Source organism: Ahaetulla prasina, chromosome 12 (assembly GCF_028640845.1).
Source record: "Ahaetulla prasina isolate Xishuangbanna chromosome 12, ASM2864084v1, whole genome shotgun sequence".
NCBI classification, from domain to species: Eukaryota; Metazoa; Chordata; class Lepidosauria; order Squamata; family Colubridae; genus Ahaetulla; species Ahaetulla prasina.
This window is the reverse complement of record NC_080550.1, coordinates 510,989-534,054: the sequence shown is the minus strand read 5'-3', so window position 1 is coordinate 534,054 and position 23,066 is coordinate 510,989. Positions and strand designations below refer to the sequence as shown.

The window sequence follows — 23,066 nt, the reverse complement described above, 5'->3', positions numbered from 1 at the left end:
CCCACGCTCCGCTCGCTGGTCCGGCCGTGCCCGGGTGACCCGCCGTCACGTGACAGGCTCCAGAGGCGGAAGTGCTCGGGAGCCGCGCCGGGAATCCCCAGCCAGACGCCCCGCGGGGCCCCGGAGGTCGCAGCGGCCGCGTCGCTCCGCAGGTGGGTTGAGGGCGGCCCCGGCCGGCAGGAGAGCCCCTGCTCCGGGGCCTGCTCCCCGCCGCCCGGCCCGGCCCGGACTTCGCCCCGGCAGAGCCAGGCGGGGCCTGTTTGGCGCCGGCGCCGCCTCCCTCGGAACCCCCGGACGCCCGAGCCGCAAACCCAGCCGGGCCAAGCGGAGCGCCCGTGGCCGCCGCCGCCGCCGCCGCCTTGTCTTGCCGGCCGCCCCCTCTGGGCTACCCTTTCCCCGCGTTGCGGCGGAGCTGGACTCCGGTGCCCGCCGGTGTCTTTGCAGTGGGGGAGGCTCTGCGGCCGGCGCAGCCTGGAGCTGAAGCGCCCTGCTGTCGCCTTGCAGGTCCGGATGATGAGATGGCCTCCGAGGGGCTTCCCGGGGAGAAATCTCCGCTGACTGTGAAAGGTGGGTCCGCTTTGCCCTTCTGGCTCTTCCCAGCCCCGCATTTAGCTGTCCCGCTTCCTCCAGGGCAGGGAGGGAGGAAGGGAAGGCTCGTCTCCGGCCCGGCCAAGGTTCATGGATAGCAACAGATTTGGGCTGCTAGGGTGTCAGCCTTCCTCCTCCCCCGGTTGAAAAAGGAAGGGGAAATGCCGCCGTCTTTTCTGCTGGGGGAACTCAGACCCGAGCTCTGCCTCCGATCCCCGGATCTCCCCTGGCAGTTTTCCTCCTAAGAGCAGGAGCGGTTCCTGAACTATTCCTGAGGGTTTCTAGCTGGATTCAGCCGCTGTAATGGCTTCTGTGTGCAGGGAGACGTTTCACTGCAGCTTGGGTTGCCCGGCCTATGCTGGGATCTGCTCCTTCTCTTCCGTGCAGCCCTTTAAATTCCCATAATCTATCTGCAAAGCTCCCTGCGTGGTGTTTATTCTTCCTGTTTAGTGACCTTGAAAACCTCAGTCGCTCCTGGCTTTCCTCTCACTCTGTGTCCTTTGGAACCAGGAACTCATCCTGGTGCAGGTGCAGCGTAGTTGGGGGAGCCCCTCGGCACACCCACACCGTGGAAGGGCCTGCCTGGGTGGCCCCTTCAGGCCGGCCAGCTGCTTCCCATGCCTCTTGAGTGCCACTAGGGGGCTCCCAAAGCCCAGCGGCTTCCCTCACAGTCTGGCCAGCCACTGGCGCTGCCCTGATGCCCTCCCTCCCAACTCTCACTTTGGAGGTTTCCAGGGAGCTTTGGCTCCAAATGTGAGGTGCCTAGAAGGTGCTCCCTCAGTTGGGCATTGTGGCCCATTGAGGCAGTAGTTGCTTTGCACCTGTGAAGCTTTGCCTAAATACTTTCAATTAATTGAAACGGAAGTTGGTGGGCCTTCTTGCCCCAGGCCCTCGGATCCTGCCAGGCACATAAAGGATGAATGCTGCTGTGTGCAGAGTGGCCTGGTTGATGCGGGGGGGGTGGGGGAGCAGAGGTCAGGATAAGTGTGGGCAGTCATGTCTGTCCCTTCCTCCCACAGTTGTTTCAGCAAAGCCCAAGGCCCAGGGCCGCCAGTCTCGGATAACATCCTTTGTGGAGATAGTAGCAGATGGACTTGCCAACGAGGCCAAGAAAACAGGGAAGCAGACCGGGAGCTCCGAGCTGCTCTGGAATGAGAGCCTGGTGCTGTAAGGACCAGGGCCCTGAGCTGTTGGGGGATGGGGGGGACAGCATTGATCCGTCAGCCATACATCCCTGCTCCAGCTGGGCTGCCTACCATAGAAGCAGCCCCTTGCTGGCCAAGGGCTGGGGGCTGTGCCAGGCAGATCCGCAGGAGGACTTTGCTGCAGCTGCCTCCAGGTTGGTCTGCTCCACTGGGTGCATCTGTCTGCTGCTCTTGGGTCCTGCTTAGGTTCCCCCCTGTTTTTTAATGGTTTGCGTGTCAGCCTAGTCCCAGGGGCTCAACACCCCATCCTTCTCTCTCTCAGGAATGTCACTTCGCAAAGCCACCTGGATCTGAAGCTCTGGAGCTGTCACACCCTGCGCAATGAGCTGCTGGGAGTGGCATCCGTCAGCCTCTCTAGCATGCCGAAGCAGAGCAAGGGGCAAGGTATCTCTCTGCTCCACTGAACCCTGCCCTCGCTGGGCCTCCTGGCAGCAGAAACACCCCGCCAGGAAAGGAACAAGGCCACCTTGTGAGCAGCTGGGCGGCCTCCTAGGCCCGCAGTGGGGCGATGGCGGCAGCAGCAGCTGCCGAGATGGAGGTCATCCCTCCTCTGGCTGCTGGCCATCTGCTGCCCCCCTTGGCAGTTACTGGGGTGGCCCTTGCAGCCATGGTGCATAAAGGTCTCCATTCAGGGGCAGCACAGCGCTCAGTCTGTTCCGCCCAGCTCCTCTCCCCACCCCTTGGCTCCCATGAAAAGGAAACAGTCTCCTGAGTGGGGCTGGGCGGAAAGAAAACACGGAGAGCCGGGAGTGGGGGCTCCAATCTTCCAGACTGGCGGTGTTGGTACTGCTACCTTGGAGATCTCTACCACTTGGGACTGCAGCATGGGATTGAGCCAGGAGCCTCATGTGCCCTTGGAAGCACTGGGCCTTTGGGGGCCACCCTGCCCAAGGGGCCCTTAGTGGCTGGGGCCAGAGGGCAATAGTGGATGAGCCCCCCCTTTTCCCATCTGCTTGCTCACCTGAGCCGTCCTCCTCTGTGGATACAATGGGTCTTTCATAAGGTGAAAGGCAATTTGGGGGAGCAAATGGATACAGAAGGAGAGTGGAATTTGCCTGGCCTCAGCTGCAAGGAAAGGCTTGGAACACTGCAGCTGGGCTCTGGGGTGACACTTCCCCAGCTGTTGTCACCCAGAATGGGAGAGATGCTGGGTGATGGGGTGGCTTGGAGGAGCCCTGGTTGCTCCATTGCCTGCATTCCCCAAGGGAAATGCTGATACTTCCTCCTGGCTTACCCCAGGAATGGGGCAGCCAATGGGCTTCACATCCCAATGAGGAGGAAGCCAAGTGACCCTCTGAAAGAGCACCTGGCCCTTGCCTCTGCTCCTCCTTGCCAGGCTCTGCCCAAGAGATGCCCTTTGATAGGAAGAGCGGACTTGTGGGTGGAATGACCATGGATGGATCTCCTTGGCCATCCTTCTTTAAGCAATGACCAAACCGGCCAAACTCTGAGGCAACAGAGCCACCCCGGAACTGCCTTTGACCCTGCTGGAAAGAGACCTTCCTGGGCTCCAGCTGAGCCCTGGGCCCTGCCAACCATCCCTCCTCCTCTGGACCAACGGGCTGCTGCCCGTTGGTCCCTTCTGGGGTGGAGGGGTGGGGAGAGACCAGCAGCCCTCTGCAGCCTGAGCAGGGGAGGAGATCTGAACGCATCCAGGCCACTCCAGCACCTCCTTGCAAGGGCCTCTTTGCTCTCCAACCTTAAGGGGGAGGGCTCTCCCTTTCCTGCCTGGCCTGATGAGCCCAGCCCCAGCGGTGTTTTACAGCTGGGCTGGGCGGAGGCCCTGTGCCAAAGCTGGGGGAGGGGAGCAGTTGATTTCCTGATCATGGTTGTACCTGGAGCAGGGTGGGTGTGTATTGCTGGGTGGAGAGAGGGGAGTTAAAAGAAAACCAGTCAGCTCTGTGGGTGAACTAGTGAAGAGCCGAGACAGAGTCCTCCCTGTCCTGCTTCTCAGTTTGTATTGAGGGGTATTTTGGGAGCCCCCTTTCAGCCCCCTCCCTGCTTTTGCAGCTCCAGCCAGTGCGAGTGATGGCATGCAAGGAGGGAGGCTACTGAGCAAAGGCTGCCTTATCTCCGCAGACACCAGCCCTGCAGGCTGCTGCTTAGTGTGGGGGCTGTCCTGGCCAGGGAGGGCAGCCTCTCCACCAGGACTGCACCCCGTGGAAAACTGGGTACTGGGGTCTCTTCTCTCTCCCCCCCCCCTCTCTCTGCACATACAGAGCTATTCAGCAGCCTTTTGGGACTTGGAAGCCGGTGCTCAGCTGCTGCTGCTTCTCCAACTCATGCTGCCTTTACTTCCATCTTTTTCCAAGGAGCCTCTCTGGATTTTCAGAGCAGATCAGAGCAGATCAGAATGGAATGGAATGGAATGGAATGGAATGGAATAGAATGGAATAGAATAGAATAGAATAGAATAGAATAGAATAGAATAGAATAGAATAGAATAGAATAGAATAGAATTTTTTATTGGCCAACTGTGATTGTGCATATTGGTAAATATCCTATATTGGTAAAATACAGAATCAACACTGAAAACAGTTTTCCAGAAGAGAATCTGAGCGCTATTTAAAAAAGAGAGAATGCCATGTTTTATAACTCAGAAATTATGGTTCTAAAATTCTTTTTTTCCTTTCTGGCAATTTTTATGTACTAGTTGTGATTAGTTGCAGTTCTGAGGCGCTTTTATGTAGACTTTTCAAAGACTGAACCTCTTCTCCCTTCCCCCAGCCTGCCTTTGGGAACCTCTCTGGGGAAGCCCCATGGGACAACTGAAGGGCCCACAGGTGGAGCTTTTCTTAGGAGGGGATGCGCTGAGTCCTCCGCTTGGAGAAGGGGAGCTGTCATCTTTGTGGGAAGCCAATATGATTTGGGGAGCAGCCGTGGGGAAGTGAGCAGTGGGACTGCTGAGTAACAGAGCAGAAGTCGAAGGTCTTTATGGAGCATCTTCTCCAGCATAAAAGGAGACGTGTCCGGGGGGTGGGGGACTGCTGGGCTCCCTTCTGGAAACCAGGCTAGTGGGGTGTGTGTGTCTCTGCTGGCTGTCTTGAGTTGGAGTTGGGTCTTGAATAGCAGGTGTGCTCCTGCTGGCCCCAGAAGGGGATGCAGCCGGAATAGGGACCAATAGGGAGGCAGTGGCTCCTGCGGGAGTGGTGGAGGTGAAGAACAGGCTGCCTGATGAGAGCAGAACCCTGGGGTGAAACCGGCTCAGCCATTGTGGGCACTGATGGGCAACGGCTTTCGCCCTCGCAGTGGAGAACAAGCCGATGACCTTGAACCTGCAGGCAGAGAACAGAGGCGGTCTTCTCTCGGGTGGCGAGCTGACAATCTTTCTGGATGGACCTGGCATTGAGGTGGGCAGCCTGCCTAATGGCCCCGTTGCAGCAGCCGAAGGTGAGCAAGCAGGAGCTGCCCAGGATGGGCGGCCCTCCGTGTCCTTGCCTGCCTCTGCAGGAACTGCAGGAACCTCGTGCCCCACCAGCTGAGCCCTCTGGGGACAAGGAGCAGCCTCTGGGGCAAGCAGGCTTGGCGGGGGGGACCGTTTGGGGGCTGCTGGTGCAACTGGTGCCTTCTGGGAATGGGCTCCGTGGCCTGCCAGAAAGCACCGACTCAGGGAGCCGCCCTAGGCAAAATCCCCTAAGTCCAATGGGAAATTCTTCTGGGTGCCCCAGAGAATCCTGGACCTTTCCTCCAGGCCTGTCTTCTATTGCAAGCCTCCAGTCCGGGGGGGGGCGGGGGGGGGGACAGGATGCTGTCCAGGCTTGGCTCCGTGCATTTCCCAGCTTCTTGCTCTTTTAGGGCCCCATGAAGCTGGGAGGGAATCTGGGGGCCCGGCTGCATCCCCGGAGAACAGGCCCCAAGCCTCCAGCATAAACTGCCTTGGTGGTTGGTCCAGGTAAGGCTCTGGATGGGAGTGCCCCACTAGGGTGGAGAAGTTGCCGGAAGGCTCCTTGGGCACCAGGGGGAGGAGAGTCAGCCCTCCTGCTCCCCCCAAGGCATGCAGCCCTTCCCTTCTTCTGGCTGAGGTGGTCCTGCGGGGCTCTTTCAGAGCCCCTAACCAGACTCCCTGTGCGCCCCAGCAAATGCTCGGGGGGGGGGGAGCGATTCATGAGCTCCTCACCTCCTCCCCAAACGGGGCACTCCCTTTGGTGTGCTGGATGGGGGCTGACTGCTCCATTTGCTGCACCTTTCCGAGTGAGGAACCGGGTTTGGGAGGGGAGCTGCAGATGGGTTGCCCAGCCCCTGCTGCTCTGGCTCCATTGCTGTTCTGCCCATGTGCTTCCTGGGCCTCTGGCAACATGGCTCTGTGCCACATGCAAGCACTGGGATGAGGGAACTGAGGCCTGGCTTGCTCTCCTGGCCTGTGGTTGCCCCCCCCCACCCCCGGCTCTGTGGGCCCGGTGTCCTCTCTCCCCCAGCCTTCCCCCAGCAACACCCATGTCATTTCCCTGGTCCTATTTTAAGCTCCATAAGTTTTGCCATGTGACTGCCTTGGTTTACTTCCATGAGCTATTAAAAGTCGGTGCCAAGTTTGGAGCCCTTAGGAAGGCTACATTCAACCCTCTGCCAATCAGCTGTCCTTCGGAAGCAGCCGGGGGGGTTTCTGGAAGCTGTGGGGCGGACGGGACACCTACCTTCCTGCCTTGTGCAGCGTGCCAGGGGGAGCCTTCTGCACTTGTTCATGGGCAGTTTCTGCAATTTTCTCTGCTCTTGATTATATGTATTAATTGATCTTTGTCATCAATCTTATAACATGGTTCTGTGAGCGCCTTAGGAAAGGGGATAGCCCATTTTTCTGGAGCCCACCTGGCTGAGGATTCTGGGAATTTGAGTTCCTAGTTCCACCCTGGAGCGTTAAGTGGTCCTTGCAAGTGAGGGTGCTCAGCAGGCCCAGGGCTGGGGAGACCAGCTTTGCAGATCTTCCCTTTCAGCTCTGAGCCGGGCTCATCTCTTCATACCAAACACCTGGGCCCCTCCCAGGCCCCTGTGAGATGTTGGGGCCTGGCAGGAGAATGATGGCCTCTGCGCCAAGCTAAAACTTGGCACTCCCAAAAGGAGCCCCATCAGACCCCCAAAGGGCACAAGGTGGCCTCCCGGGCACTCTGCTCGGCTCCCCTCTTGCCCAGGAGTCACAGGAACTAAACCAAGGGTGCAGTGGCAGCCCCTCTTTGTGAGCAGGCCTGGAGCAGGGGGGTGGGCTGTCAGTCAGGATCTTTCCTTTCTTTCCTTCCCAGAGCACCCAGGTCGGCAGCGGAAGCCCCCAGGCAGAATGTGGCTATCCCGGAGCACAGCCCAAGCCTGAAGATCCAGCCTCCGCAGCTGGGCAGAGGCCAGGAGGGCAGCCAGAGCAGGGCAGGTTGGCCTGGGCAGAGGGGTGATGCCTCTCCAGCAACCCCTAAATTGACAGTTACATTCTGGTGGGGGAGGGGGGCTCCAGTTGTTGCGCTCTGGCTGGGGCTGTTGGGAATTGTGGTTCAGCAGGCCCCAGAGGAGCCTGGGGCATCTGCGCCACTCTGGGGAAGGCATGGAGGAGGGCGCTCTTGAGCCAAAGGAGGGGCTCTGTCTTTGCAGTGAACGGAGAGTCTGAGAATCCCGCAGCCGAGGCTGAGGAGCAGCGGGCTGGGCCCCCAGAGGCATCCCCCCATCCCAGCGTGTCTCACCCGCCCCCAGAGGCAGAGGAACCAGGCCCAGACATCCAGGCCTCCCAGGTGGCAGTCCAGGCGCTGGAGACTCTGCCAGCTGGGTAAGGGGCAAGAAGCCAGAAGGGAGGGAGCGTCTCTGTGTTTGTCCGGTGGGCGGGTGGATGGGGGCTTTGGGGCAGGCCTGGCCTGGCCTGGAAAGAGAGGCCGGCAGTCTGGCACAGGACTCTGGCCTCCTTCCACCTCCCCAAAGCACAGAGGCTTCCTGCATTTTCTGATGGAAGGGCTCTTAGTACGGTGTCTCCTGGGTGGGTGTGTCACCACCAGGTATTCAGTGCGTCCTTGTGTAGTTGTGTGAGCCCTGTTGTGCTTGGCTCAACAGATGCTGGAAAAATCCCAGCCTCTCAGAAGCTCTTTCATCCCCAGGCCTTGTCTGGGACTCAGTTGCGGTGGTTAGGGAGGCAAAACTCCCATGTGCAGTCCCTGCATCCCCTTTTCCCCCAGAGGGTGGGGGGGGGGAGAGTTCCTGGTGGCTTCACAGCCCGACTTGTGCTTGCCCTCTGTTCTTCTCCAGTGGCCCAGAGCTCAGTGCTCCCCAGCCCCGTTGGCCTGGGGGAGGGCTTCCAAATGCTGGAACTGGACTCTGCGGAGGAGATCCCATCCAGAAGGCCCCTCCCCAGTGGACTTATGGGCTGCCCCCACTTCCTGCCCTCCAGCCCAGCATCTGGTTCCTATCAGCAGTGTGTCTGGTCCGGGAACAGGCAGCCGTCTTCATTGACCCAGAGCGTGCGCCCGCTCACTGTTCCCCTGTCTCTTGTGCACACAAAGGCGCATTATGCTGCCTGCCACAAGCACAGCACAGGCTGCAGTTCCTTGCACAAGGCCCGGCCTCTTGCTGGGATGGCAAGAGGGGCTCAGCGTGGCTGTTCCACTCCCAGTGGCTGGCTTATAGGTGCCCTGTGCAGAGCTCCTGGACTCTGGCCGGAGGGGAGGAACAGCAGTTTCTCTCTTTGAATGCTGCCTAGTCCTCAGGAGTTTGAGAACAGGAAGTCCTTGACAAAGGAGACGCCTGTCAGGGACTGCACTTTCTCCTCCTTGGGAGGGGGATCCCCTTTGGGGCGGCAGAGATTGCGTTCAGGCACTTGCTCTGAGTCCCTACAAGGCCCTGCTTGGTTTTCCACGAGATTCCGAAACACACAGAGGACGGAAGCCAGGAACCTCTGGGAGCGGCCCCCGCGGCCCTCTCATTTCCTCCTCCTCCTCCTCGCCTACAGGTGGGAGCAGCGGGAGCTACCTAACGGGAGGGTCTACTATGTGGACCACAACACCAAGAGCACCACCTGGGAGCGCCCCCTTCCACCAGGGTAAGTACTGCAAGTGGCAGGGCTTGGCCCAAGGGATGCCCCTGTGGCACCCAAAGCCCCCCGGGGAGTCCGGCTCCAGGGAAGCTGGGTGCCCAGCCCCCACCTCCAAACACCCCGTGACCTTGGCCAGCAACCCGGAGGTGCCGAAGACCCACCCGCATGGGGGACCCCGAGGGAAGCCAAGTTAACCTGGTGAGGGGCTCCTTTTATGTGCAGCTGGGAGAAACGTGTGGACCCCCGTGGCAGGTATTACTTTGTGGACCACAACACACGCACCACCACGTGGCAACGCCCCACCGCTGAGTATGTGCGCACCTACGAGCAGTGGCAGAGCCAGCGCAACCAGCTCCAAGGCGCCATGCAGCAGTTCAGCCAGAGATTCCTCTACCAGGTAGGGGCCTTCTCACACACACACCAGGGCCCCCTCTTTCTCTCAGAGGCAAAAGACCCTGCCAGAAATCAACTCCAGGCCCCAAGGAAGGCTGGCTGGTCCCGCAGTTCAGGCATACCCCTCTTGGGAGTCTCCTCGAGCATTCTCGGGATTGGAGGATCCTGGGATCTTTCTGGCTTCGGTGAATCTTCCTCAGGGGCAGCAGGGACTGTAGCACAGGATGGTAAATAGGTCGGTAGGTAGGGAAGGGAAGGAAAGGAGGGGAAAGGAAAGGCTCCATTCCCTGGGCTTCAGAGGGCCAGGGATGCTGGGTGCAGGTTGCTCTGAAGAGGCACCTCCTGTTCCCTTCATTGGCAGCACAGTCCTGGGGCTGGGGTGTCCAGGATCAGGCCCCTGGCATTTGGGCAGCAAAATCCCTAACAAGCTGCTGTGTGCAACTTCGCGGTGTAGGCTAGGACTAGACACACACACACACACACACGTTTTACTGGGTGGGAATTAGCCCCGCACACCTTTGGGGCACAATAGCTGCTTTTTCAGCCTCCTAGCTCTGACTACTCTGGCAGGCCTGCTCTCTCCGGAGACCCTGCTGAGAGCTGGGGAGGGGGCTATCTAAACAACCGGCTTGGCTGCTGCTGCTGGCAGCTGCGTCGCACCTCCCGGCCCGGCCCCTTTGCCCAGAGTTGCATAAAGGTGCTTTGTACCGGCCTGGGTGGAGGGGGGGGTGCTGGGGAGACGCCTGTCTGGGTGGCATGAATGTGCCCTCTCAGGCCGAGCCTGTCTCGCACCCAGGCGCTGGTTTTGCGGCCCCGTGCGAGGGGAGGAGGTGGCGGTGGGCGGCAGGCCGAGCCAGGAAGCGCTGGGCGTGGCGGGCTTGTGGGAATGATTTCATTGGAAAGGCCTGCAATATTTTCCCTGTTCCGTGTGGTTGGAGGAGGCTGGCCGTGGGGTTGCGGTGGGGCTCATTGCCTCAGCCAGCACGCGGCCAGAGGCGCTCCCACTTCTGCCCCGAGCAGGCACACTCCAGATGCCGCTCGGCTCCCTTCTCGGGCCCTGGGCAAAGTGGGCACGGCGGGCAGAGCCAGGGGTGGGGAGAGGAGAGGAGCCACCAGCGGCTACCTCTAAGCCTTACCGGCCTGGCACTGGCTTTGCTCCTTCCAGTCCTCCGGCACGGCTGCTGACAATGATCCCTTGGGCCCACTTCCTTCTGGCTGGGGTAAGTACTTCAAACTCCAGTGCACCCTGCTCTGAGCTCTGAATGCAAATCCTGCCTTTGATGTAAACCTGCCTTCTGCACTGAGGGGGCCTCTCTTGGAGTTCCTCCATTCAGTCCTTTTCTTTTCACCTGCGGGCAAGGTTGGGAGGGGAAAACTCTGTTTCTGATGAGACCCCTGAGAGCCGTGCAGGTAGGGGAGGCTGCTGAGATGAATAGTGAGGGAGCCCCAAAGTCTGTGGTAGGAATCTTGGGGGGGGGGGTGAAACGGCCTGGTGGCAGCTTTGTGGCCCTTGCAGTGCAGCACAAGCTAGGGGGCAGGAGCCCACCTACTCAGGAGTGACCCACACAGTCCTGTGGTAGTGAAGCCTACTGAGAGCTGGCTTGGAGCTGGACTAGAGTCCAGGAAGCTCGGTGTGAGTCCTCCCTTGGGCAGCCAGTCTCTTTCAGCCCAGCCCACCTCGCAGGGTGATGGGGAAGAGGGGAAGTGGCAGCATTCTGTACGCTGCCTGGAGCTGTACAAAATACAGCTGGGTTATGAATAAGGCTTTTCTCCCTGCCTTTCAAGGCTTGAGAGCCCCCAATCTGAGGGCCGAAGAGCCAAGTGGCTTTTTTGGGGTGTTGTGAGCAGGGCGGAGAGAGGGGTGCGGGGCTGGGGGCAGAGCAGAATGGCACGATCTTCAGAGCTTGAGGAAGAAAGCGGGGAGGAGAGAGCTCTGGCACGAGAGCCCCTCAGCAAGATTCCCGGCCCTGCTCCTTGGGTCCTGAGCCTCTGGTGGTGAGAGATCCCAAAGAGGCACAGACCATGTGCAGAGGGCCCAGCAGCAGCTCCGGGGAAGTCAGCACCCAGACCTCGGTCCTCTGGCACCCTGGGTCCGGGAAGAGCGTGGGCCACTGTGCTTTCCAGGTGCCCCTGCTCTCTGCTTGACCTTAGCCAGCCGCACGTGCACACAGCGGGCTTTCTCTGGGGCTGAACTGTTGAGCGCCCATCTCTGGGCCTGCCTGCCCTTCTCAGATAGGGGGCAGAGAAGGAAGTCCTTCTGGACCCATCTTATGCAGGTTCGGCAAGGGGCTCCCAGGGGCCCAAAGGAGGGCAGGGCTCTGCACCAGGTTTGAACAGCGCCCCTCCAGGCCAAAGGTTACGCACCCGGCTTCCCTCCTGGTCAGGTTGTGGGGGGGCAGCTGTGCCAGAGCGTTCCAGAGCCTTGGGGCCCTGCACTCTTGGCCAGAAGTGCCTCCCCATCACTCCTTCCCTTACAGAGAAGCGGCAGGACAACGGGCGAGTGTACTACGTGAACCACAACACCCGCACCACACAATGGGAAGACCCTCGCACGCAGGGGTGGGTAGCACACCAGCATGCCCGAGCTGCCTTTTGTGGCTTGCCAGACGGAGACCAGGGGCCCCTCTTGGTCCGCTGCCTGGAGAGCCAGGCTTGGGTGCTTCTCCCACATGTCCTACCTGCTCCTGGAGGGGCCTCGGGACAGGACAGGCCCAGCGGGGGGGAGGAAGGGAATGCAGCCAAATCACCAGCTGGGCATCCTTCCCTCCTGTGGCCAGGATGATCCAGGAGCCGGCACTGCCCCCCGGCTGGGAGATGAAGTACACGAGTGAGCGGGTGCGGTACTTTGTGGACCACAACACCCGCACCACCACCTTCAAAGACCCCCGTCCTGGATTCGAGTCTGGGTATGTTCCTCCCTGCCTTGCGAACTCTGCGGCTCCCCAAGACTTAGCGAAGCAGGGGGACTCCCTGGAGTTGGCGCTGTGTTTGGCCAGCTGGGTTTCCGGGCACCCCAAGTGCTCGGGGACCCTTCATCTCCATCCTCTCTCCTAGGAGTAAGCAGGGGGGCTCCCCTGGCGCTTACGACCGGAGCTTTCGCTGGAAGTTTCACCAGTTCCGCTTCCTTTGCCACGTGAGTCCTTGCGGGGGCGGCAGCTGGGGAAGGGGGGCTGCCAGGGCAGCCGGCAGGACCCTCATAGCCCTTTCTCCCTCACAGTCCAACGCCCTCCCCAGCCATGTCAAGATCAGCGTCTCACGGCAGACGCTCTTTGAGGACTCTTTCCAGCAGGTGAGGCTCAGCCTTTGTGGGGGAGCCCCCTTCCTCCCCCACCCCCTCTGTGATCCTCTATGTGGCTTCTCTTTCCAGATCATGAATATGAAGCCCTACGACCTGCGACGCCGATTGTACATCATCATGCGTGGGGAGGAGGGTCTAGACTACGGGGGCATTGCCCGGTGAGTCGGCAGGGCACAATGGGGGTCGGGCGGAGCTTCTGTTCTAATACCCCCCCCTCCTCCGAGACTTGCTGGAAGGTGGGGAAGATGCAGGCAGAAAGGAGCAGGGCAGCCACAGACTGCTGCCTGCCGTAATGCCCCCTGCGTGCCCAGCTCTCCCGGCCAGGGCACCTGACGTGTCTCTCGGTGTCCCGCCAGTGGTTTTACCCTATGGTAGGTGACCTGGTGCTGTTCTACCACAGGGTAGAACCACGGACGGGATGCTGGGGCTCTGCACCGAGCGAGGCAGCCGGGGCTCGGGGAGAGGGGGTGGTGGCTGCTGGGGGTGGGTGGGTGGCAAGGAGCTTCACCAGCTGCTCCTCTCTCCCCAGCGAGTGGTTCTTCCTCCTGTCCCACGAGGTGCTGAACCCCATGTACTGCCTCTTTGAGTATGCCGCCAAGAACAACTACTGCCTGCAGATCAACCCCGCCTCCTCCATCAACCCCGACCATCTCACCTACTTCCGCTTCATTGGCCGCTTCATTGCCATGGTGAGCCAGTCCCTCCCTTCTGGCCCCAGGTGGGGGGGAAACTGAGACTAGCCCGCCCCCCCCCCCGCAAGTTCTTCCCGGCTGGCGGGGGTTGAAGTCCAGGCATCTGCCTGTCTTCAGTACTTTGGGCAAAGGTGGGCCGGTGGGGATGGGCAGCAGCCTCCAGAGGCAACTTCTTTGCACGGGGGTTGGGGGGTGCTCTTTCAGTTGAAGCGAAAGGGCTCCCCACCCTGGTAACAAACATCGGAGGGAGAGCCTTAATCTAGAGCAGCCAGCTGAGGCAGAATCTGCTGGCAAAAATCTGGTAAAAGACAGATGCTTTTGTGGGCTCAACTGATGCCTTTTAATACCATTTATTAGTCTGGAAGGGTGGCACCAGACGCCGCCCTCCTTTGCCAAGTGGACACTTCCAGTACAGTCTGCTCTCTCGTGGAGCCTTCTTTGGGCGGCCACCTTCCTTTCCTCTTGGGGAGCGGCTGTCAGGTCGTGGGGTCTGAGTGCCAGCAAAGGAGGGAGGGAGCAGGGGCTACAAGACCTGGGCGCTTTGAAAAGGAGGGAAAGAAAAAAACATATGGAAAAGAACACAGTCCATTTTGTAGGAATGAAAACATTTCTTTTTCTAAAAAAAAATCTGAATTCCCTCTCTGCTTAAGGCTTCTTTGTTTCTTTTAGCTTACAAATCGGGCATAAGCGAGGCTGACCTAATTGCTGAGGCAAAGGGGCACAGACAGGTGGCCTTTGTGTTCACTCTCCAAATGCAGCATCACCGTTTTTTAGCAGAGATGGAGGGGGCAGTGCCCTCTTCAGCCGCCTCCCCACTCACAGCTCTGGAGGGGGCTGCAAAGTCAGATGGCCCAGCTCCAGTGCTGGCTGGAGCTTTGTCTCTGCTCCCCTCACACTCTGTGGGCAGCTGCAAAAACGCCTGGGGCGCTCCAGACCTTCCTTGCCATGGGCTGGATTACATTAGTGGGGCTGGGGGGGAGGCAGGCTGCTCTGGGGCACTTGGGAACGCTGCAGGTTCCCTGTCCCTGGCTGGGTTGGCGAGGGCACTGGGCTCGATCCCGAGGCAGCCAATGGTTCCGTGTCATGTCAAGGTAAATGACACGGCTGTTGCTCAGAGTTCAAGAGATGCTGGACTGCTGATCGGGGTCTTGGGGACAGGAGTGATGCTTTGAGGGGTCTCCTTTTTTTGCAGGCACTCTACCATGGCAAGTTTATCGACACGGGCTTCACCCTGCCCTTCTACAAGCGGATGCTGAATAAGCGCCCCACCCTTAAGGATCTGGAGTCCATCGATCCCGAATTCTACAACTCCATCATCTGGATCAAGTGAGTTCTCCCAAGGCTCCTCTAGAGGGCCTCTGATACCTCAGACCCTCCCCAGGGGGCGCCATCAGTGTTTGCAGAGGGGCAGGACCATCCTCTAGTTCCCCTCTTCTGGAGGGATAAAGGGGGCGGCTTTCTAGCTGCCAAACCCCTTATGCTGTGGCTACTTGGGGTTCAGCTTTGGGTGTCGGGGGGGTAGTTTAAAAGTCAACATGGGCAATTTAAGGAGGCAAAATGTTTTATAGATGGCATTTACTGCCGGCGACATTGGCCAAGATGTTTCCTAATACCCCACTGAATTGCTGGAAATGTAATCACCAACAAGGGACATACTACCATATGTGGTGGACATGTCCCATAGCCAGAGACTACTGGTTAAAAATCAAAAAGTGGTTGGAAGAAATTACTGAACTAAATACCGACTTGAAGCCAGAGTTATTTCTTTTGGGGGTTATTAAAGGAAAGATGAGTAAAGAAATTCAATATCTCATGCTTCATATAATTACGGCTGCCAGAATCACATTTGCCCAACATTGTAAACAACAAACCTCATCAAACTCAATTATTATAAAAAAGGTACTAGAATGTGCAGAATTAGATAAGTTAACGATGGAATTAAAGGACAGAGAGGAAACAATATATTATAAGATATGGGAAAGATGGTATAACTGGCTGGAAAAGAAATCTAAAACTAATGTATAGTGAAAGTTAAGAGAAGATTATATAAGGAATAAATATATATTTAATGTGGAATAGATAGATAAATAGTGTATATATTATGTAAATAAATATTTAAGTGATAAGAATGTATTTGTACACATTTTGCCGAAGGATAATGTTGAAATTACAAAAAATTCCGACTACGGAAAGCTGTAAAAGTGAACGTTTGATTTTAAAGATGAAAAACATTGAATAAAAAATACTAGGAAAAAAAAGTCGACATGGGGAGTGATCTTGGGAGGGTTGATGACAAGAATTCCACTTGGGCACCTTTGTGCCTTGCGGGAGGCGTCTTGAGTGCCGCCCCGCCCCCCACCCCCGTCCAGTCCCCCACCAGCTTCTGTCTGGCGCTTGCAGGGAGAACAGCCTGGAGGAGTGTGCCCTGGAGCTTTACTTCATTCAGGACATGGAAATCCTTGGCAAGGTGACCACCCACGAGCTGAAGGAGGGCGGGGAGAACCTCCGGGTCACCGAGGAAAACAAGGAGGAGTATATCATGTGAGTTGAGCCTTCAGGCCAGACAGGAAGGCACCTGGCAGCTTTGGCTGTGTGCTCCTTCGGGGCGGGGGAGCCCCTTCCTCTAGACCAAGTCAGGGGGTCCGAGGATGCTTGGGACACCCGCAGGGCAAAGCAGTTGGGCCAGAGAATTTTGCCAAGGCAGCAGACTGCAGGTGCAGGGGTGGCTGAGTGGCTCTCCCCTGGCAGGCTGCTGACCGACTGGCGGTTTACACGGGGTGTTGAGGAGCAGACCAAGGCCTTCCTGGATGGCTTCAATGAGGTGGCCCCCCTGGAGTGGCTGCGCTACTTTGACGAGAAGGAGCTGGAGGTGAGCAGGCCGTCACATGGAAGCAGGGACCTCTAGCTCTTCTCTCAGGACAGCTGCCGGTCCTGGCACTAAAGGCTAGAAGCCCCATAGCCTCATCTGACCAAGGGAGGCTACTGATATGCAGTTGGGGTTGGCTTGGGTTTTGGGGCTCCAAGATTTTGACTCCTGGAAGCTTCTTGGACAAGTCCCTGAGGTTTTCTCGGCAGGCTTTGAAGAAGTGGTTTGTCATTGCCTTCTGCCTGGGGCTGAGAGGGAGTGGGCTGGCTTTCATAGAGTTCACCTTCTGCCAATGTTTAGCCTGGTGTTTTACACACAGCACCAAACCGGTCAGTCAGATGAGCTAAATCTCTTCCGAATGAGAAGGGCATTCCTGACTGAGCCGAAGGTTGCCTTCCAAACTTTCCTTGGAGGGCTAGTCTTCCCCAAAGCCAGGCTGGCAGCTCCTGCCGTGCTCCCAACGCTGGCAGAGCTGGTGCATCAACCAAGGAGGCCGATGCAGGTGGCCTTGTTGAATTCCTCTGCAAATGCACTATGGAAGCGTCTTTGATTCATGCATCCTCGGCTTCGTCAGTCAGCGAGCTGTGGCCGTTTCCTTGGGCAGCTGAGCTGGCTGGCTGAGAGAAGCAGGCTGTGAGGCTCAGACCGGATCTCTTGCTGCTTCCTTCCCAGCTGATGCTGTGTGGCATGCAGGAAATTGACCTGAGCGACTGGCAGAAGAATACCATCTACAGGCATTACACCAAGAACAGCAAGCAGATCCAGTGGTTCTGGCAGGTGGGCAGCCAGAGAAACCAGGAGGGCTCTGCAGCCCTTGGGTCCTTTGGGAGAGTCCACAGCCCAGGTGAGAGGGGAGTGGTCCCAGGACTGGTCAAGAGACCTACCATCACCTCTCCCATCTGGTGGTTGCAGGTGGTCAAGGAGATGGACAACGAGAAGAGAGTCCGGCTTCTCCAGTTTGTGACAGGGACCTGCCGCCTGCCTGTCGGAGGATTCACAGAGCTCATTGGTAAGTCTGCCCCCCCGGAATGGAGGTGGGAAGCAGGGCCCATTTGGGATGTCAGGCATCCTGTTGCCCAGATGTACCCAGTGCATTTCCTCCACTGCTCCTCCCCATCAGGCAGCAACGGACCCCAAAAGTTCTGCATTGACAAAGTTGGCAAGGAGACCTGGCTGCCTCGAAGCCACACGTGGTGAGTCAGCATGGCAGGACCTGCAAGACCCCCCACCCCCCCAAAGTGAGCAGAGCAGCTCCTGCCAACCAGCCCTTGCCTCTTTCAGCTTCAACCGCCTGGATCTGCCTCCCTACAAGAGTTACGAGCAGCTGAAGGAGAAGCTTCTCTACGCCATTGAGGAGACGGAGGGATTTGGGCAAGAGTGAGGCCAATCTGGAAGGAGTCTGAAGAGCCGACCTGTCTGCCAGAAAGGACAGAATCCTGGGGTGCACGGCATGGAGTGATCATCTTGGGGACCACTGGGGCCAGACCCTGTACAGGAAGCACCCCCCCTGCAAGGCTTGGGGGGGCTGGATCCCAGAGCCCCCTCCTGCTCCCTCTGAGCTGCATTTCCCTGGCATCTCAGCCTCTTATCATGGCACTTTGGGTCTCCTGCAGGCCTGCCTCCCCCCCTCCTTCTGTCCAGCTGCTCCAGCTAGGGCCATTCCTTGCCCACAGAGCACTTCAGCAGCAGTGTCCCCCCTACCCCCTCCTGTCAGCCTTAATATTACCATGAATGGCCGAGCTCCAGCCGGGCTGGGGCTGCTACAGACTGGCTGGCCCCGAGGCCTTCAGCTGAGCTGCTGCCACTCGTTGGGGCAACTTCCAGTAGCTGCTCTCCAGCCTGGCACAGGAAGTTGTGACTCGGGCAACCCTCCCTGCTTTCAGATGGAGCCTGGCAACCTTGGGTACTGTGCAGACCAGCTCTTGCTGTCAAGGCATGAGGAGAGTCCCAGCCAGGAGGCAGGCCTAGAGTCTGGCCACAGCAGGCTCTGGGAAGCATCCTTGGAAACCTCCAGGCAGAATTGACCAAAGGCAGGCAGCATCAGGGACAGTTGACAGACTTCCTCGTGGTTGATCTGCGTGTGAATGTCTGAATTCTGCGACCGATTGCCCCAGCTTGAGTTTGTGTCAGGGAAGCTGGAGGGACAGGCAGCAAAGGCCACTCCAGCCCCAGGAAGGGTGGGCTTGTGCATCGTAATGCTCTTGGGGGGCCTTTGGCCTCCACAGAGGGTATGTGTATGAATGTGTATAAAAACATGTATGTGAATATATAAATGTGTATATAAATGTCTCTGGACACCCAAGAATTGCAATAGCTTTTGATGGGATCTTAAGTAGTTTTGTACTGCACCATCTGCCTCAGTGATGCCACCTCTGTGCAATAAACTATCCGCAGCTGCTCATGCGTCTCTGTGCTCCAGGTGCCTGATCAGAAAGGACCCAATCAGCAGGTGCATTTCCAGGTGAAAAGGGTGGGGTGGGGAAGCAGCTGCTGGGGAAGGGAGGCTACGCTCACAGAAGCTTCCTGCCTCGTGGACTGACTCCAGGTGCATTGCCTGCCTGCCTCGTACTCTGCTTGCTGGTAGCCTCTCCGCCTGCCTCTGCTGAATGGTGCCAAAGCTCAGCAGAGCGACCAAGCCTCTTGAGGTGAAACCTGCAGCCTGATGCTCCTGGTGCAAAAAGGAACTTGTTCCCTCCGAATGGGTTCTCCCTCACCCAACAAATGCTTCGGCAGGGGCCCTGGGCCAAGGCAGGCATCTACGGAGTGCGCAATGGACCTGGTAGCCTTCTGGGCGCTGAAATGCAGAAGGCAACAGGAGGCCCAGGTAGACCAGGAGCTGTGGGAAGGGAGGGGCCCTGAGGCAGCTCTTGGCAGGACCTAGGCGTCCATGTGTGCACTCCCTGTGGAGGGTGGAGAGGGACCAGGTCTGGCACAAAGGGCTCTTCTCCTGTCCTTGGCTCCAGGTCCCTGGCCAAGGAGCAGCCAGGTTTTGCTTGGCCTAAAGCCAAGGGTTTCTGCTACCAAGGCAGGATCCTCCTCTTCCCTGGGGGAACGGGGGGGGGGGAGGGCTGGTGAACATGCATTCCGGGTGGAGCTTTTCCCACCAACTTCAAGCTGCCTGTGGTGGTGCTGCCATCTCCCCTGCCCCCTTTCCATGTCTTGCATGGCACACTGGGCGCTTGGCCAATCGGGGGCTCCTCCTTCAGCCTCCCTCCAGTGGAGGAAACTTGGGGCGAGAAGGCAACCGAGCTTCCAACCACCCAGCCATGGCTGGTTGCAGTTCTCCCAGACAGTTGAGCAGGGAAGCCCCAGGACCATCTGCAGCTCAGTAAGGCCCATGGAAGTGGACCTCCATCTCTGTACAGGGATGCGGCCTTTTCGTCTGCGCCCAGACTGAGGGTCTTGGTCTGAATTGCCAGCTCAGACCTGGTTTATGAGGCTTCAGAGCTTTTGATCGGTCCCTCTTAGTGGCTGGCCAGAAACAATCTTTTCTCCGGGGAAGGAACAAAGAGGCGGACCACCCATTTCAGTTCTTCTGTCTGTCCAAGCCAGGGTTGGCAAGAGAGCCACAGACTGGGATCAGATCATGCAGTGATCCGAATTGGGATACTCTTAAGGGGCCCACATGTTTTGAGAATACTCGGATAGTGAGAGTGGCCAACCCCAGCGTTTACTGCTTTGTTCACATTACCAAAAATCAGAAATCTAAAACAAGCTAAGTTTACAAACCGCAGCAGTTAAAAACTAAAACCAACGAACTTCTGTAACCAGGACCTCATCTTCAGGCTCTTTGGGCTAAGCATTTTGTGAATGCGACCACCAAGGTCTGTTAGAGTGTAGCAAGTTATTTATTTGGGGCCTTCTCTTCGCCTGCCGAAGCCCTCTCGACAGCGGCCCTGAGGTCGTTCTCTGAGGAACCGTCTTTGGGAGACACCAAGAAGACTTGCCTTCCTGGCAGCTTCCTTTCTGCTTGTTTTTCATCTAGCTGGAAGAAGGAAAGGCAGAAAAAAGCACAACTTTTAGGTGCTCTGCTCAGAAAAAAAACCCACCTTTCTTTCTTTTTCTTTTTACATTTATGGCAAGACCTGGCATGACCCTTCCATGTTTCCCAAATAAGAAAGTGTAAACAGGGCCACAGCAAGTTGTGCAAGAGTTGCCACCTGGTGGTACAAATCACAAGTGCAAAAACCTGGGCTCTAGCTTTTTTAGAATGAGCTGCTTGCTGCACCTCAGGACAGAAGAGCCCAGAAAGCAGCGATGAAATCCGGCTGGATCTATCTGGCTCACATGAACCTGTAGCGCCAGCAGTGGGAGGCTCTGCCCATCCACCCACCGGGACATCATTACGTCCCATTTTTGACCCTCTGAGCATGCGCAGAGGCGCTCTCGCATGCTCCCATTCCCGAACCGGTAGTGAAGGGAAATGGATTTCACCACTGCCAGAAAGCGTCTTCCCTACCCAATGTTCTTCCCCAAAGGAAACAGACATCAGAGCAACCCTGCTTGGCTGGCAGGATGGCGGCATCCAGGGAACACTCCACTTCCTAGCAGGAATGCAGAGGGGCTTCCTCCTCAACAGCAGCCCACCCGCCAGCATGGCAGCTCGGAGGATGTTCCAGGTGTCTCTACCAGTCAGGCAGGAAGATGTGAGCACCACAATGGAAGCTTGAATTTAGCTAGACCCTGGCTTAAAAACAAATCCTGCCCAAACTGCCCCTGTGGGTGATGATCCCCCCCCCACCTGCTCTGAAGCCCACCGCCTCCCAAGGATACCAGTGTGGCATCCAGACCCCAAAGGATCCAGGCTTCTCTTCCCCATAGGCAGAATAAGGACCCATAAGTCACCTACTGGCCTGCCTGGCAGCCCCTGCAAGCACATTTCAGGCAGCCCTGAAGTCATCTGGCTCTGGGTCCCTCCCAAGCCACCGACAGGGAAAAACCTTCAGCCAGAGCAGTCTGGTGCAATTTAATGCTTTTAATTTACAAATAGAAAACATGATTGCTGTTACTACTTCTTCTCCTTCTTCTCTTCTTTCTTGGCCTCGCTTTTTTCCTTTTCCTTCTCCTTCTCATCTTTCCTCTCCTTCTTACTCTCCTCCTTCTCCTGGCCCTCCTTCTTCTCGGCATCTCTGTTGGCAATCTTGTTGTTGATGAGGTTGTGCAGCGCTACTACTGAACGGATCAGGGAGGCCAGGTAAACTACCACCATCTGGTCATTGGTCTTCAGGTAAAAGGCCTTGACGAACTCTTGCAGATTGACATCTGGCAGCAGGTTGAAGACATCCTGGAGCTGGTAGATGATCTGGTGGTTGATGGGAAGCTTGCCAACTGCCACTTTTTCTAAGTAGCTCCTGATATCCAAGAGCTTGGAATTCAGTCCCTTCAAACCATGGACCTGGTTGGTGATGCGCTGGGAAAGCGTGCCCACCGTGGTGTCCTTAATGTCACTGGAAGAGCCAGGGAGGAGGAATCGAGTCATGCCACTGCCATCTGAACCCAGAGGGCAGCCCCTGATCCAGGCTTCAGAAAGGAGAGCGGGACCCACCTGGCACTTGGTTTTTACCCAACCACCCCAGCCTCTGCTCTGGCTGGAAAAATGAAGCACAAGCTACAACCTCCCAAATTTTTACCGCAGCAAGTGCTCCACACCGACTTCTTCAGCCTCCTCCGCTCCGATTTCACTGGTTACATGCTCAAAAGTCTTGGATGTTGGGGTTCCATCCTTTAGGGCACAAGAGGAGACAAGTGCTCTGACGCTTCTGGGCAGGAAGTGAGTCTTGGCAAGTGGTGCATTTAAGGAACTGAATGTCTGCATAATGACCAGCACCCAACAGGCAGGGTAGAGCGCCCCCCCCCCCGCCCAAAGGAAAAGCTACGCCAGCCCTTCCGGCCTGAGGTACAGCCCCTGGGGCAGGGGACTTTGGGGGAATCAGGTGAGTCCCACTAGGAGACTCACATCGTGGACCTCTTCCACAGAGATGTAACCTTCGGTAGGCAGACCCAGGTCCTTAGGCTTCACATCGATGATCACCAGCACCTGCGTGGGAGACCCTCGTCAGGCCCATCTCCCGCGAGGACAGCTGAGCCTCCTTTCCCTCACCCCCCCCTTACCGAGTTGGAGCAGTAGCGCTTCATGAGTTCGTTGATGGCGATGTCGTTCTTGTGCAGCTTCGGGCCGGTGTGATACCAGCCGACGATCCGCTCGCGAGCTGGGGGAGGGGGGGCGAGGGGAGATTACCCTGAGCCTCGGAAGGGCCCCTGGGGACCCGGACCCGTTTGGGGAGGGGGGAGAGACTCACCGTTGACCTTCTTGAACATCCCGTACATGTTTTCCAGGTAGTCGTGGTCCAGGAACCAGACCGAGTCGTCCTTGTCGTCCTCGTCGAAGGGCACTGCGGGGGAGGGGCAGGGGTGAGCGGGGGGGGCGCGGGGGGCGGGGGGGGCGGAGGGGGGCGGACTCACCGGCGAAGCTGTTGGAGACGTCCAGCACCTTCTTCTGCCACGAGCCCAGCAAGACGCCCACCACGCGTTTCTGGTTCCCCACCTTCCCGATCCTGCCGAGACAAGCGGGGAGGAGGCTCAGGCCGCGCCCGTGACTCAGCAGCCCAGCCGGGCAGGTAAGGACGGGCGGACGAGGGGGCTCCTCACCGGTTGAAGTGATCCACCACGCTCAGCAGCACCAGCGGATGCACCACCACGCGCTCCACGGCCAGCTCCGGCATCACGGCGGCGGCGTCTCTCGGTCCGGCTCTGCGGCCAAGTCACGGCGCCGTCCGGGGAGGGCTTCGTGGGAGCTTCCGGCGCGGACGCAGCACTTCCGCCCTTCCTCCTCGAGCAGAAGAGTCGGCCGGAAAGAGCGGCCCCGAACGAACGCCTGTCGTGCCGGATCTGGCCGGCCGGGGGCGCTTTGCCGGCTTCTGCAGAGACGCTTCTGGAGCCGCCGGGGGCCGTTTGCGGGTTACGGAATAGCGTTGATTTTATTTTATATTTCATTAGTTTCCTTTATTTATTTTTTGGGGGTTTTTTTTGG

At 57.9% G+C, this 23,066-nt stretch overlaps 2 protein-coding genes across 3 annotated transcripts; one reads left to right on the top strand and one right to left on the bottom strand.

Moving 5' to 3' along the window:
* The first annotated feature begins 25 nt into the window (after nucleotides 1–25).
* On the top strand, nucleotides 26–18,445 carry WWP2 (WW domain containing E3 ubiquitin protein ligase 2). Of its 2 annotated transcripts, none has more exons than XM_058155545.1 (22): nucleotides 26–152; nucleotides 505–567; nucleotides 5,043–5,183; nucleotides 5,589–5,685; nucleotides 7,025–7,146; nucleotides 7,362–7,533; nucleotides 8,704–8,793; nucleotides 9,010–9,184; nucleotides 10,346–10,400; nucleotides 11,658–11,739; nucleotides 11,958–12,086; nucleotides 12,235–12,313; nucleotides 12,398–12,469; nucleotides 12,548–12,636; nucleotides 13,008–13,167; nucleotides 14,363–14,496; nucleotides 15,571–15,711; nucleotides 15,919–16,039; nucleotides 16,709–16,813; nucleotides 16,949–17,045; nucleotides 17,157–17,229; nucleotides 17,318–18,445. In XM_058155545.1, the coding sequence occupies exons 2-22, from the start codon at nucleotides 519–521 to the stop codon at nucleotides 17,415–17,417; spliced, it is 2,283 nt and encodes a 760-aa protein (XP_058011528.1). In that variant the 5' UTR covers nucleotides 26–152; nucleotides 505–518; the 3' UTR covers nucleotides 17,418–18,445. The 2 variants fall into 2 exon arrangements, with proteins under 2 accessions (XP_058011528.1, XP_058011527.1); XM_058155544.1 differs by lacking the exons at nucleotides 5,589–5,685; nucleotides 7,025–7,146 and adding exons at nucleotides 1,608–1,755; nucleotides 2,056–2,177.
* A 2,546-nt stretch (nucleotides 18,446–20,991) lies between these two features.
* Nucleotides 20,992–22,854, bottom strand: PSMD7 (proteasome 26S subunit, non-ATPase 7). The gene is made up of 7 exons (XM_058154932.1): nucleotides 22,685–22,854; nucleotides 22,499–22,590; nucleotides 22,336–22,428; nucleotides 22,148–22,245; nucleotides 21,993–22,073; nucleotides 21,667–21,758; nucleotides 20,992–21,483 (listed from the first exon to the last, which is right to left on the bottom strand). The coding sequence occupies exons 1-7, from the start codon at nucleotides 22,756–22,758 to the stop codon at nucleotides 21,045–21,047; spliced, it is 969 nt and encodes a 322-aa protein (XP_058010915.1). The 5' UTR covers nucleotides 22,759–22,854; the 3' UTR covers nucleotides 20,992–21,044.
* Between the last annotated feature and the right edge of the window lie 212 nt (nucleotides 22,855–23,066).

What these genes read in the sequence shown, in the direction of transcription:
- WWP2 (XM_058155544.1), top strand. Translation starts at nt 519, where the DNA reads ATGGCCTCCGAGGGGCTTCCCGGGGAGAAATCTCCGCTGACTGTGAAA. An exon ending in GAGCGCCCCCTTCCACCAGG is followed by an intron (nt 8,794 to 9,009) that starts GTAAGTACTGCA and finishes TTTTATGTGCAG; the next exon opens with CTGGGAGAAACGTGTGGACC. An exon ending in CCCACTTCCTTCTGGCTGGG is followed by an intron (nt 10,401 to 11,657) that starts GTAAGTACTTCA and finishes CTTCCCTTACAG; the next exon opens with AGAAGCGGCAGGACAACGGG.
- PSMD7 (XM_058154932.1), bottom strand. Translation starts at nt 22,758, where the DNA reads ATGCCGGAGCTGGCCGTGGAGCGCGTGGTGGTGCATCCGCTGGTGCTG. An exon ending in CGTCTCCAACAGCTTCGCCG is followed by an intron (nt 22,429 to 22,498) that starts GTGAGTCCGCCC and finishes CCTCCCCCGCAG; the next exon opens with TGCCCTTCGACGAGGACGAC. An exon ending in AGCGCTACTGCTCCAACTCG is followed by an intron (nt 22,074 to 22,147) that starts GTAAGGGGGGGG and finishes TCTCCCACGCAG; the next exon opens with GTGCTGGTGATCATCGATGT.